At 39.6% G+C, this 13,078-nt stretch overlaps 1 protein-coding gene across 16 annotated transcripts in view; it reads left to right on the top strand.

Moving 5' to 3' along the window:
* The window catches only part of LOC103710848 (binding protein), a 124,194-nt gene that overhangs the window by 23,374 nt on the left and 87,742 nt on the right, over positions 1-13,078 (top strand). For 14 of the 16 annotated variants that reach the window (XM_088710773.2, XM_088710774.2, XM_088710775.2 and 11 more), the window contains one exon: positions 8,438-8,758. The exons of the other annotated variants lie outside the window; for them this stretch is intronic. In XM_088710773.2, the coding sequence (XP_088566899.2) occupies positions 8,438-8,758 (321 nt within the window). The remainder of the gene's footprint in view (positions 1-8,437; positions 8,759-13,078) is intronic. 16 annotated transcript variants of the gene reach the window in all.

Here is a 13,078-nt window from a genome sequence, read left to right as displayed (position 1 = left end):
TTCTGTTTGATGGACTATAACAACGGTATGATATTTTGCTTTGCACATATTGGTTCTTCTTGATGGTTCTGAATGAGGACCTTAGCTATCATTGTCTCCTTTAGACCTACTTGTTTGCATGAATGGTATTACACAATAAGAATAGGTCAGTCAGTCACAGAGATGGGTCCAAGTCCATTCTATTCTCCTACTGCCCAGAGTCCTTAACTAGCAAGCTGTTTGGCCAAACATTTGCTTTCCCATAAAAAATGCTAAAAGGAAGAAAATCGATCTCTTCAGCCAGCTCAAAACTGTGCACGAGTTTTGGCGAAGGGGTACTCGACGTTCCTCAGCCATGCAGTCCTTATGAATAAATAATGACTGAAAACTAGTCCTCTTTTATTAAGAAAAAGGCTATCGTTCCATTGTTGCCATGGCTTTGATGCCTTGCTAGGCGTGATTTTACTTCAGCAATGGAATGGTATAAAAAATGACCTAGCCAGCATTAGGTTGAGTTCATCTTTATTTATAAATTCAGTTTCTAACATTGGGAGAGTTGGAATTTAGCATTCCATCAAATTCAGTCTAAGGCTTGAGTGAGGAGGGCGTTATATTGAGGTAAAAATAGGAACAAGGCTTGAAGGTTAATCATGACCCAGAAAGATTGTCTAGTTAAAACAAGAGATCTAATTCTGCACTTGCTTCTAGTGTAAGAAAACTTTCTTTACTCTTTTCATGCAATACTAGAATCTGATGGCATTGTTATCATAACTGAACTGGACAGTTACCTGGTCAAGGGGCCAACTCACTATATCACCAGTCCAATTGTTGTGTCGACAGGTCAGAATAAAAACATATTTAAAAAATAAAATTAATTAGTATATTAAAAAATAAAAAAATATGTTGCTAGAAAATATGCAAAATTTATTGACAAATTTGGCAATTTTAGATACTAAAAGGTTTAAAACCATCAAAAAGGGCGAATTAACTATACTTAATTCTTATCCTTTTTAAAAAGTAATTACTGAAATGTCGAGGCAAAGTACCATAAATTTCTTGAACTAAATGTGTGGTTTGTAGATTCTAATCTTTTAATTTGTTATTGCTAGCAAATAGATATATTTATGATAAGCATGTGATAATTTATTTGATCAGTTGGGTTCAAAAAAAGGTTACAGTGAAATTTATAAAATAGCGAAAGCTAGAGAGAGGAAATCTAAAATCATTGATCAAATTGGATGCATGAAAAGTGAGAATAATAGGATGTTAGTGAAATATGAGAGAATTAAAGAAAGATGGAGATATTATTTTAAGAAATTGTTAAATGAGGATTCTACTAAAGACATCTTTGGGGAGGAGTTGAGATTCTATTTGTATAATTCAGAAAGGTAAAATGGAGATGGCTTTGGAAAAAAAATGCAAAAAGTAAGTCATAAAGGCCAAATGAAATACTTGTTGAGGTTTGGAGAATCATGGGAGATATTCGGTTAAATTGGAATGTGTTGGGAATTTATGTGGTACAAGTATATTTCTAATTACTGTAGACTTGTATCAAGGATTAGCACTAAGCCTATATCTTTTTGCACCAATTATAGATGAACTTATTGCTAATATTCAGGAAGAAGTACCATGCTATATTTTATTTGTGAATGATATAGTGTTGATTGATGAAAAGAGATTAGATTAAATACTAAATTGGATTTATGGAGGAAAAGTTTAGAGTATAAGGGCTTAAAGAGTATATTGATGTAAATTTAGTGAGAATGGAAATGAAAATGTGATAGCGATTGAGATTGATGAATGAGAAATACCACAAAGTGATCGATTTCGTTATTTAAGATCTATTATACAAAATAATAGGAAGATAAATGAAGATATATGTAATAATAAAATTAGATATGGTTGGATGAAGTGGAGGTGCATATGGAATCTTGTCATATGATAAGCACATACCTTGGAGATAGGATGGTATTGTCAGTACTCAGTACCATACCATTCTAACAGGAAAACTATAGAATGGACCAAGATGTCCCCCTCTTTTTGGCAGACACTAATCCTTTACTGAACCAAGATGTCCCCCTCTTTTTGGCCAAAACCAGTTGGGATTAGCTCGTACCATGGCCGTTTCAGCCCGTAGCTATCATGACCCATCTAAGTCAGCTGTTTTGAAAAATAAAAGAGAAAGATAGCCTCAGGGGCCATGGTTCTGTCTATGCTTTAGTCATGGGGTATGTTGTGAGTGGATTCTAAAAAAGAGGGAAGGAGAGGAAGAGGATGAGTGAATGAGAGAGAGAGAGAGGGAGAGGAGAAAGGAGCAAGGTAGGGAAAATCTAGGGAGGCAACATCATGGTTTGGTCTTCTTGATGTTGAAATCATCATCTATTCGGTGAGGCTTTGGTCCCCCATGCTATAAAGGACTTGGACCACCGAGCTGAAGCGAAAATGAGATGAGTAACAAATCATATTGTATAGGAGAAGGGGATAGAAGAGTTGTAGGACATGGTACACTGGCCTGTGAGATCATGGACCAATTTCATGCGAAGTTGGGATAAGCTTGAGAATGCCAGTGTTAGACAGAAGGGGACACTTAAGAAATTGCATGCTAGAGTTAGTCAGTTAGATGTTTTAGCCTGACTTGGGTTCTGGCTAACAATCATCATCATCATCATATATCGAAGCTAGAGTTATTGGCGCACTGGTTCGCCAGAGTGGATATTATGGTCTTGCCTTTCATGAGCCACGTGTATACCCCCAGTCGTCATATCTTGAGGTTATGCTCATGCATAATTTTACTACCCTTCATATGATCATGGTACGATGTTGCCTCCTATTACTATGAGTAGGGTTGGCCAGGCTCCTACAAGACATTATCAGCTACAGTATCAAAATGGTTATTCGGGACATGATCAAACATAATATTTGTTATGAGGATGATATCCATGCTGGTATTAGATTTAAGGCCTTGATTATGAACAAGACCTGAATGTATAGAAGACCCATAGTTACTCCACCTGGGCTTAGAACCAAGTTTGATATTAGTTTAATTAAACTCATGGCTTTATTATATATTATGATATTATAACTGATAATTGATAAGTACACACTATGAGTTTTTATTGATAATTTTTTGATTTCATAGAAATCACGGGTCCTAATACTAGTACTAGAACCATACACCCATAGTATGCTGAACCAGCCGGTACGGGCTGGTTCAGCCCGTATCGGACCGGTCCGGTCTTTGATCGGTCCGGTACAGCGGTGGAAAACAGGGGCAGGAGCCAAATGGTACGGAGGGTGTACCGATGTGAACTAGAAAATGGGTTTGCCTTGCAACCACTGACATGACCTTTGTCCTTGAACTCACCTTCCTAAAACTAGAACCTCAAAATGTAAACCCATTAGTAGATTGCAGTTTTCTGTTTTTAAACTTGTTAAGAGAGTATTCATGGGTGAGTTTCAAGAAGGCTAGGTAGGCTTTATGAGAGGTAATATTGCAGTTTTCTGTTTTTAAACTTTTGGAGTCTCTTGCCCTTGTTTCGTTGAAGTCAAGGGCAACGTTCTATCCTTGAAAGTAGACCAAAAAGATGGAGTTGGCAAATCCACAACCCTTCTTGGCTCCTGGGCCAACCAGTGAAAGCAACAGTACTACCTATTTATTGGACCAGCCAAGGTTCGCCGGACCGACTGTACCGGCGAGCACCGGCACCGGTACGGTTCCGGTTCGGTATCGGCTTGGAACCGGTACCGAACCGGAGCCGTGCGCGCGGACATCAAAATAAAAACAACAAAAAAAAAATAACGCGTCCGCGCACGTCCGTGGGTCAAATGCCACAGAGTGGCATTTAATAATGCCACTCTGTGGCATTTAATGCCCCCACGCGGGCTGGCAGCCTGCGTGGGCATGGTGCCCCGCGCGGGGAACCGCGCGCGGCCGCGATTCCCTGCTGAGGAATCGTGCGCGGGCGCGGTTCCTGCGCGAGGAATCGCGCGCGGGTGCGCGTTCTCCGCTCGCGCGTCCGTGCGCAATTCTCAAAAAAAAAATTAATGCGTACGCGTGGACGTGTCAAATGCCACAGAATGCCACTCTGTGGCATTTAATGCCCCCAATCGGGCTTTAAATGCCACTCTGTGGCATTAAGAGGCCCACGCGGGCTCCAGCCGCGTGGGCGCTCTTCCCCGCGCGCGGGGCGCGTGGGGCGCGCGGGAAATTGCGCTTGGACTGGCGCGAACCGGCCCGGTTCGCACCGGTACCGGCTTGTACCGGCGCGAACCGGCCCAGTTCGCACCGGTACCGGCTTGTACCGGCGCGAACCAGCCCGGAAGTATGGAACCAATCGATTCCGAACTAGTTTGGGTCGGAACCGTTTTTATACGCTGTACCGACCGGAACCGGTCGGTTCAGCATACCTTGGGACCAGCGCTAATAAAAACGAGTATCCATACTAAGCAAGAGAAGGAAAGCAGCAATGCTATAGATAGTTGGGTAAGAGAAGCTAAGCGCAATTACCAATTACGTGACATTAGCGCGACAGTGTCGAATTGGAAAATTAGGATGAGGTCTAAACTTGTCCATAATATCCTCATCCGTGGCATGGGATTCCTACTCAGCACCTTTTTAGATTTTGAGAAGAGTTGCTCTTTTGAGAGCACAGTACGATGAAAGTTGTATGCTGTGTTAGGGGGAGAGTTATTGTCTATTGTTGGCCTCTATGGTAGAATCAGTTGAGGAGATCTGAGAACTAGTAGTTTATCTTGTGTCGGATGTTAGTGGTTCGAGTTTGCTTATCTCCAAACCGTGAACTTAGTTGATACTATCAAGGTTCACCGTTTTGGTATCGGACCTCTTATTGATGCCACACTAGCACAGTATGGAGTTTTTTTTGTACCCCACTTGTACCAGGTACCGGTACAGTATGGTATGCCCCGTACCATCCGATTCGGGCCGGTATGGTGTACCATGGATACTCTTATAGCACCCAATTTTTTCAATTCGGCAATTCGATATATGGTTTATCATTCATGGGCATTCATAAGATCCTTCCATTTAGCAGCACCTTAGGATGGCATAGCCTTAACGTTAATGGCAAGGTTCAAATGAGGAAAGGCAATAGGAATATTACAGTTCATGAATGTCCATTTCTGTATAAAAAAAAATTGCTTTTGGCATAGTGAATGTTGCAAAGAAAATCGACTTAGTTATTAACTATGCAGGTTTTTTTTTTTTTCCTTTTTTTGCAGAATGTTACACATTTAGGAATCTCTGGGTGTTTTTGCCTCTTGTCCTGGGTATGATATAAGTGATGCAGATTTGTTGAACTTCCATTGTACACCTACTGAATGCTTGATAGACATTTGGAATATCCGATATACATTTGTTTGGACTATTGCCTGTCATTTACTTAGATCTAGGGGAAAAATTTTCAGGGAACCCCTAAATGTGTATCGTTCTGCAAAAAAGAAAGAAAATCGATCTATTCTTGCAAAATCAATAATTAATTGGATTGTTTGTGCAAAATGCACTTTAGCTTAAAAAATGTGTATTCATGTAAAAAACACATGATTCATTGTTGAAATATGGACATTCATTGCAAAAATATGCGCATTTGCTACCATTTAGCATGCCATTTGAGTGTATTTGCTGCTTCTAGGGGTGAAAGCATCCAAAAAGTTTTATATTGGCTTGTTTCTGGGGAAAAAGATAAAGATGACCTGAATATGTAGGAAAAAAAATGAGGTAGGCTGTTTTTTGCAAAATCCCCTTGGTGACTCTTTTTCCCTCAAATATTAGGTCAAAAAGATGTTGTTGTAGACAAATTGATCGAATCATAAAGTACTTATATTTTGCCACTTTGTTATTGAAATTGTCGATCGAGAGTTTGATATTATTATTATTATTATTATTTTGACTTCCGATTTAGTGGTGGTTAGAAGATTAGTCTTGGTCTATAAATGGTATTAATGGTTAGTGCATCAAGCTTGCATGGTTAAGTGCCTAAAGTTGATGTTGGCAAATATTTAGATTTAACTGTGTTATAATTTTATACGAAAGTTATTTGCATGATTCAATCGTATCTTAGTTACGGACTTCAACTTTTTAACTGAGCAGTATGGTATTATGCTTCTTTTTATCATTGTTTTAAAAATTGGCTACTTTTGGCCACTATCCTGACCACTATAGTGATTTTGGCTTGAAACCTCTATGCAAACTATATCATAGTGATGCTAAATCGTGCTTCGGTATAACGAGCCTGATATATCAGAAGAAAACCTGCTATAGCAGGCACTAAACTAGGGTTTAAAACTTGTGATTTGTCCCTTAGTGGGCTGGATCAGTTTCTAATTGGATGACTTGGACTCACTGCTTGTTTTGATGCTCAAGGAGCAGACCTAGAAAGTAGCAGATGATAATTGATCATTGAGAGAGTCAATCATCAATTTGTTGTTTGACTTTTTTGTCTAGATTCTATTGGAGTCTATTATTTATTGATGATGATGTTATGTTTGGTGAGTTATGTTATATGATTGTGGACATCTTTCTTTTTTGGTTGATGACTTGATGTTATGTGATTGTGGACATTTTTCTTTTATGGCTGATGTTATGTGACTGTCGATATTTTTATTTTACCAGTGATGTTATTATGTTTGGTGGATGCTGATATTTGTCATTAGATTGTAGACCTTTATATTGCATTGTTGGCATGATATTATGATGTGAGGTGGATGATGTTTTATAGCTTTGCTTTTGATGTTTCTTTTTTCATTATTTTTGTAGGATGAAGTTGATGTAATATATTAATTTTTTGATGCTTAGTGAGAAAATTAGCAGCCCGCTTGGGGAACATAGTGCCCATTGTAGCACCTGCTATCCACTATCCTTGTTATGAAATCCCCTGGCTGCTACATGCTCTCTATCTGCTTTTTAATTAATTGCTTTTGTTATGCATAATGGACATTGCTGAGCATGATTTTCTGCAGGCATGAATCATGAACGAACAATGTTTTTCATGGAGTATGATGAGATTTCTTAAATTAGTTTATCTTTGATGATCTAAGAGTAGGATTATGATAGTGTAATTTTAACCAATTGATCTGTTCCACTAATTCATGTATCAATATAAGCATCATCTTTGTTGTAAATGCTATAGTTATATCTTTCACTTGAAAATGTTCTGCATGCATCGGGCATACCTTAGCAGCGCAATCTTGTACCTAGGGCATTGCACCTGCTCTGAAGATTCTCTGGAGTCCCACTTAGGTACTAGTTTTATAGATAATTAAGCCCTTTCTTTTTTAACATTTTTTTAAAAGATTCACTTTCTTGTTTCACGTTTGAATCTCTTCCTGCACCGTGGAACTGAAGGACAGATGCTGCTTTGATCCCATTTGTCAATTATACCATTTGCCACGAAATCTGAATTTTATATACTGCTAACCCCTCCCAGAACATGGCTGCAATCATGGTCTGCCGAACCGGTCGAAACCGGTACGATACAGCCACAAAATTCAGTTCCAACCCCTTTGGAGTTGGAACCGAACGGCTCCTTGCCAGTACTGGTGCGAACTGGTGCGGTTTGCACCCGTTCAAGCCTGGTACCGGTGCGAATCGGTCCGGTTTGCACCGGTACAAGCCCGATACCGGCACCGAGGAAGAAGAGGAAGAAGAGGAAAGAAGAGGAAGAAAGAGGAAGAAGAAGAGGAAGAAGAAGAGAGAGGAGAAGAAGAAAAAGCCTACCTTCTCCCTCAGGCTGACGAGGATCACCCGTTCTCCGATGCAGTTCTGGCCCCTTCTTTGCTCGCGGGAGAAGGGGGGAAAGAGAGGAGAAGAGAAGAGGAGAGAGGGGAAGAAAGGAGAGGAGGAGCCAGTTCGGGAAGGAGAGGAGAAGGGTCAGGAAAAAGAACAGGAGAAGGGAAAAAAAAAGGAGAGAGGCCCGTGTGCGGGGGCGCGGGCGCGAGTGGGGAAACGCGCCCCCGACTTGCACCTGCGCGCGTTCCAAGCGGTGCGAACCGCACGTCCATGTGTAGGGAATCGCGTGCGGTTCCCCGCGCGGGGCAGCGAGCCCACGCGGGGGGCTTCTAATGCCACAGAGTGGCATTTATTGCCACTTTGTGGCCTAACGCGGACGCGCGCGCGTCTGCGCATTTTTTTTTAAGCGGAACCGGTTCGGTACCGGTTCCACCGGTATCGAACCTGTACCGGTCTTCATCGGTACGTCGGTTCGGTCGATTCTGCGTACCTTGGCTGCAATGCATTCATAAGTGAGTCAGTGAGTCACTTTTTTTTGGGTTTCTGTAATTTCAAATGTTGTCCTATTATATCCTTTTAATTGTTTCAAGGTGAAAGATTATTGTCTTGTCTCTTATCATATTAAATTGTGCATGTCATGGATCTTCAGCTGTCTTCAAAATATATTATTCCCAAACAATGTAACATTTCTGACTTCAGATTTTGATTTTTCAGCTGCAGTTGTACAGCTCAAGACTTTGACTAGTGCACTTGCTGTAGATGAACAGTTATCAAGTTCTAGTGTAGAGAAGACCAGGACATTGCAAAAATTACTAGTATATGTTGTTTCAGTAGTTTTTGTTTTTGTGGAATTGCATTCAAGTGCAACCATGAAGAATCAGTTTGTAGATATTGTTAAATATTTACCTTCAAAGGATAATCTACTTGTAGTTCCTTCAAGTAATCCAAAGAGCCTGATCTCTGAGAAAAAGCTTGATTGGCAGCAAAAGGCAATCGTGTTAGTGATGGAAGCAGGTGGAGTCAATTGGTTAGTAGGTAAGGTATGCTTTTTAAATATTTGTTTGCTTGTGCCTCTTCTGTGTCATATGGTGTACGTGTTAGATGAAATACTATGATGGACTGATCAAATTTAAACTTGAAATATGATTTTGTTGCATTTTAAATTGATAATATGGTGGACCAGTTAGGAGAAATTGTATGTTGGACAGATCAATTTTAAACTTGAAAAATGGCTTTTTGCATCTTTAAGTTGACAGAAGTAGAAAATTGAAATTGCTGTTGTTTGATTATGACATTTATACTGTGTTTAGAAAAGGCAGACCTAGGATTAATATAGACAATTATAACACTATGATTGAGGTTCATGGTATGTATGTACATACACACACTGCTTAATTATTATCAATACTTCTGAAATACTTTAGAACATATTGCTATACATACATGTTCATGTGAGCAAACAGGAATCCATGTCATCGCGGAAACTTGTTAGCCAAAACGAGTACTATAGAGGAAAAAAAGGCATATGTGCACATGAAAATGGAAAACTACAACATATGAGACTTAAGGGTTATGAAACTGTTGGATTTGTGTTACAGTGTATGTGAGCGTCTACATGTTATTTTGGTCCATATGTATTTGTTGTACTGCACGCTTATTGAACTATAGCACTAGAATTCATTCAAACTCAATAATTGGCCATCCAGATTGATGATCTATACCATTGATGACGATATACAATATTCAAAACTTTAAATTACCTAGAAACCAAAAGTCATATAATTGAAAGTGTCTTGCTAATGAATCAAGAGAATGCAAAGTATATGGTTTTAGTAAGATAACATGATGTTTTGCTATGATCTACGAGTTAGAAGCATCTATACTTAATTTTTGGTAGATAAATGTTTTTTAAATGCATAGATGATGATAAATATTGTGGTTTCTTCAATTGTCTGTGATATCATATATTTTCGTACGCTAAGCGGCATCCATTTTTGCTTCCAGTCATTTCATAGGCAGGACCTGTGATGTTGATTTTTGATTTGTTTCTAAGCTCTTTTTTGTATTGTAGATCATGTTTGTCAATCATGATCACTGGTGTGGATCTATAGTTTGGATGACCTGTTGATTTTGCACATGTTAATCCACTATTAAAAGTTTAATGAGAAATGTATAGTCAAACTCTCTTTATTTGTGTCTATATATAATCAGCATCTAGAGAAACTTAAAAGGCAAAAAAATATGGAAGAGGAAACAGGGAGCATAAGTGTTATATAAATATGTATTTATATTTTCTATGAGCATCTAGAGAAGCTTATTAACCAAAAAGAAAGCAAAATAGGGATGAAAAAATGAGCATCAGTAAGGCATTTGTGCACTCAAAATGAATAGCAATAACAAATAATGTCCAAAGTTAAAGTAGTTATAGGATAGAAATTTGGAAGATAGTTCTCTACAAGCAACACTGATGTGAAAAGGATGTGGTGGGGTGGGGTGGACTTGAGTTCATAAAGTGGATGAATTGAGAATATGGCAGTTCGGCTACTGGACATATTTGGATGACAATGTTGAAAAAGAGATTTTGAAGATGAATTTGGAAAGTTTTTTGCATGTAACCATTAGGAGTATGGTGTTTGATTTTTAGCATTAGATCATATTTTATTTTAGATCTATGAAAGTGTATGGTCTGAAACCAAAAAAAATAAAAAATTGAAAATGAGACACAAGGAGGAGAACAATAAGAGTAAAATCAAAAGGAAAAGGATGAATATATAAAGTGGAAGAGGGAAGAAAAGTTTGGAGGAAGGAAGAAAATTGCAGAAACTTTGTAATTTTTGAAGCATAGCTTTACATCGGACTATGTGGACAGCAAACACTGCAAAGACTACCAGGAGTCTAGGAAAACAACCAAATGGTCATCATAGACTGCTCAACATGCACTTTAGATACTTTTAAAAAGAAACATCAAGCAAATGCTTAAATCAATTAGTCAACAAATAAATACTATTACAAACTAGGACACATTTTTACTTTTTAAAATGGGTTTTTATTAGAAGTTCGGGGAAGAGGAGGATTAGCGAAGAAAAATTATGGGAACTCTATCCTTTTCTGAAAGTTGCTTTAAATCAAATTATGGTGAAAGGAAGACACTACAAACCATGGTCTGCTGTACCGGCCCGTACGGGCCGGTACGTACTGGTCCGGCCCTAGACCGATATCGGATCCGCGTGGAATCCGGTACCGGATGTTTTTTTAGGAGAACCGATAGGTATGTGGTCCGTACCGGTCGGTACCGTTTGGTACCGGCATCGTACCGGTGCGAACCAGCCGGTTCCCACCAGTACTTCAATTTTTTTTTTCAAAATAACCACAGCGTCACGCCATACCAGGCCGGTACGGTACCGGTATGGGCCGGACCAGTATGGTACCGGTACGGACGGCCACCGGTACGCCGACTGGTACTGATACGGCGGACCTTGTTACAAACAATAACAGGACACCTAGCAAATGGTTGTTATAGATTGCTTGGCAAGTACTTTAAATGTTTCTAATAAGCCAGGAACATCAAGCAAAAGCTTTAGGTGAATTGGCCAGCAAACAAATAATTCTAAAAATTTCATGTTACTAGGAATGAGTTTTTGTTCCACATATGAATCATAATTTAACAACTTTGTCTTACACTATTAACTATTGAATTTCTTTCTTACATGGATAGCATGTCTGCTTTTCAACTAATATAGCATGGTCTTATTACAATTTATCACCTAATTTAAGAAATGGTAGTGATAACATATGTAATAAATAGTATTTATATACGATATATGACGTAAATGATCTTGGGTTGCTTATTAGCTTTTCTTATCTATATATGAGATATGATGTAAATATTCTTTGGTTGCTTGTTAACTTTTGTAGGTTCTTATTCTTTTGATTCTTTATAGTGGAAAATTTCTATATATAGATTATGCTGATCTAATGTCCGCCGTACCGGTATCGGTCAGTGTACCGGTGGCCGGCTGGACCGGTACGGTACCGGTTCGGTGTGTACCGGCTGGTATCGGTACCATACCGGCACGGTACGGCAAGCCAGAAATTTAGGTTCTTTTTTTTAAATGTTGTCTCTGTTGGATCTTAAATTAAGTAAAGATTGATGTTTTTTTATTTCTTTTTTCATGATTTTTGATGTTTCAATGTTTAAATTTAGGGTTAAAATTTGAAACATAGATGATGCATGTTATTAGCTCCTCCCGTTCCAAATGATAAAATGATACACATAAAATATCTTCAAATTAAGATACAATCATTTACATACATTTAAAGTACTCTCGGATATCTAAAATTGGGATGAGTGTCGATGGCTTTCGTAGATATCCAGGTCATAAGTATAGTCAGGAGGCAAATCAACCCAATCAGAAGGAACGCGCATCGGGTTATAAAAACTGTCGAATCTCTCGCTCACGCTCTGGCTCTGAGAGGTGCCCTTTGATTGTGTAGGGGCCCATCTAAACATGGCGGAAGCAAAATCCGATGCACCATATCCATATTCGTCAGGCTGAGGCTGTGGATAATAGAATTCATATCCGTATGCGAGCTCTTCTGCAGCCGTATCCTATCTTCCTGAACGACTTTGAGGAGCCCGTCTTCTATATTCAATGATATCCTCACGGAATCTATCAGGTGGTCGACCGTGGTCCGTATCCTGTGTAGAACTCGTAAATTGGGACTCACCGGTGAAATAAAGACCACCCTCAGGCTGTGTCTCATAAGTACCATACTATCCTCCGCTCCCTCCATGGCTAGAAGATCCATCACCATCAAAACCTTCATTGCTGCTGGTCCAAGTCTCCTCGACACTCTCCATTGGGATCCTTTGTTTTCCTTTCCTGGCCCTCTCTGTCTGGCTATGTCGTTCTTTTCTGCTGAGCATCTCTCGATCAGCTCTCTCGGTGGGTGTCTCGTACCAATCATGTGGTGACTGGCTCCTCTGTGCCTGTGGCTGATCAGCTTTAGGAATGCGTGGAATATTGCGCTCAGCCCATTGCTCTGGATCGACCCTAGCGTCGGTGGCTATGAAGCTAGCTGGTCGTGAAGGCGATCCTGGCTCGTCAAGCTCGGGCTCCTGCTGCTGGCCTACAAGCCAGCCGAGTAGTGGATCATCGTCATCATCAGTGAAGGTCCCGCAAATCAGATCTGCATACTTGAGCTCCGCTTCCTCATGAATGCACTTTAGCCTCAACCGCAGATTGTAGTGCATATAAACAAGGTCGTTGAGGTTCTTTTGCGTCAAATGGTTTCTTTGTTTGCTATGAATAAGGGCGAAGGTGGACCAATTGCGCTCACAGCCACTAGAGAAGA

The sequence above is a fragment of the Phoenix dactylifera genome, chromosome 14, assembly GCF_051530095.1.
Source record: "Phoenix dactylifera cultivar Ajwa chromosome 14, Ajwa_hap1_PhDact_Kaust_v1.1, whole genome shotgun sequence".
Lineage (NCBI taxonomy): Eukaryota > Viridiplantae > Streptophyta > Magnoliopsida > Arecales > Arecaceae > Phoenix > Phoenix dactylifera.
Note: the sequence above shows the minus strand (reverse complement) of the source record. Positions and strands in the feature narration are given on the sequence as shown.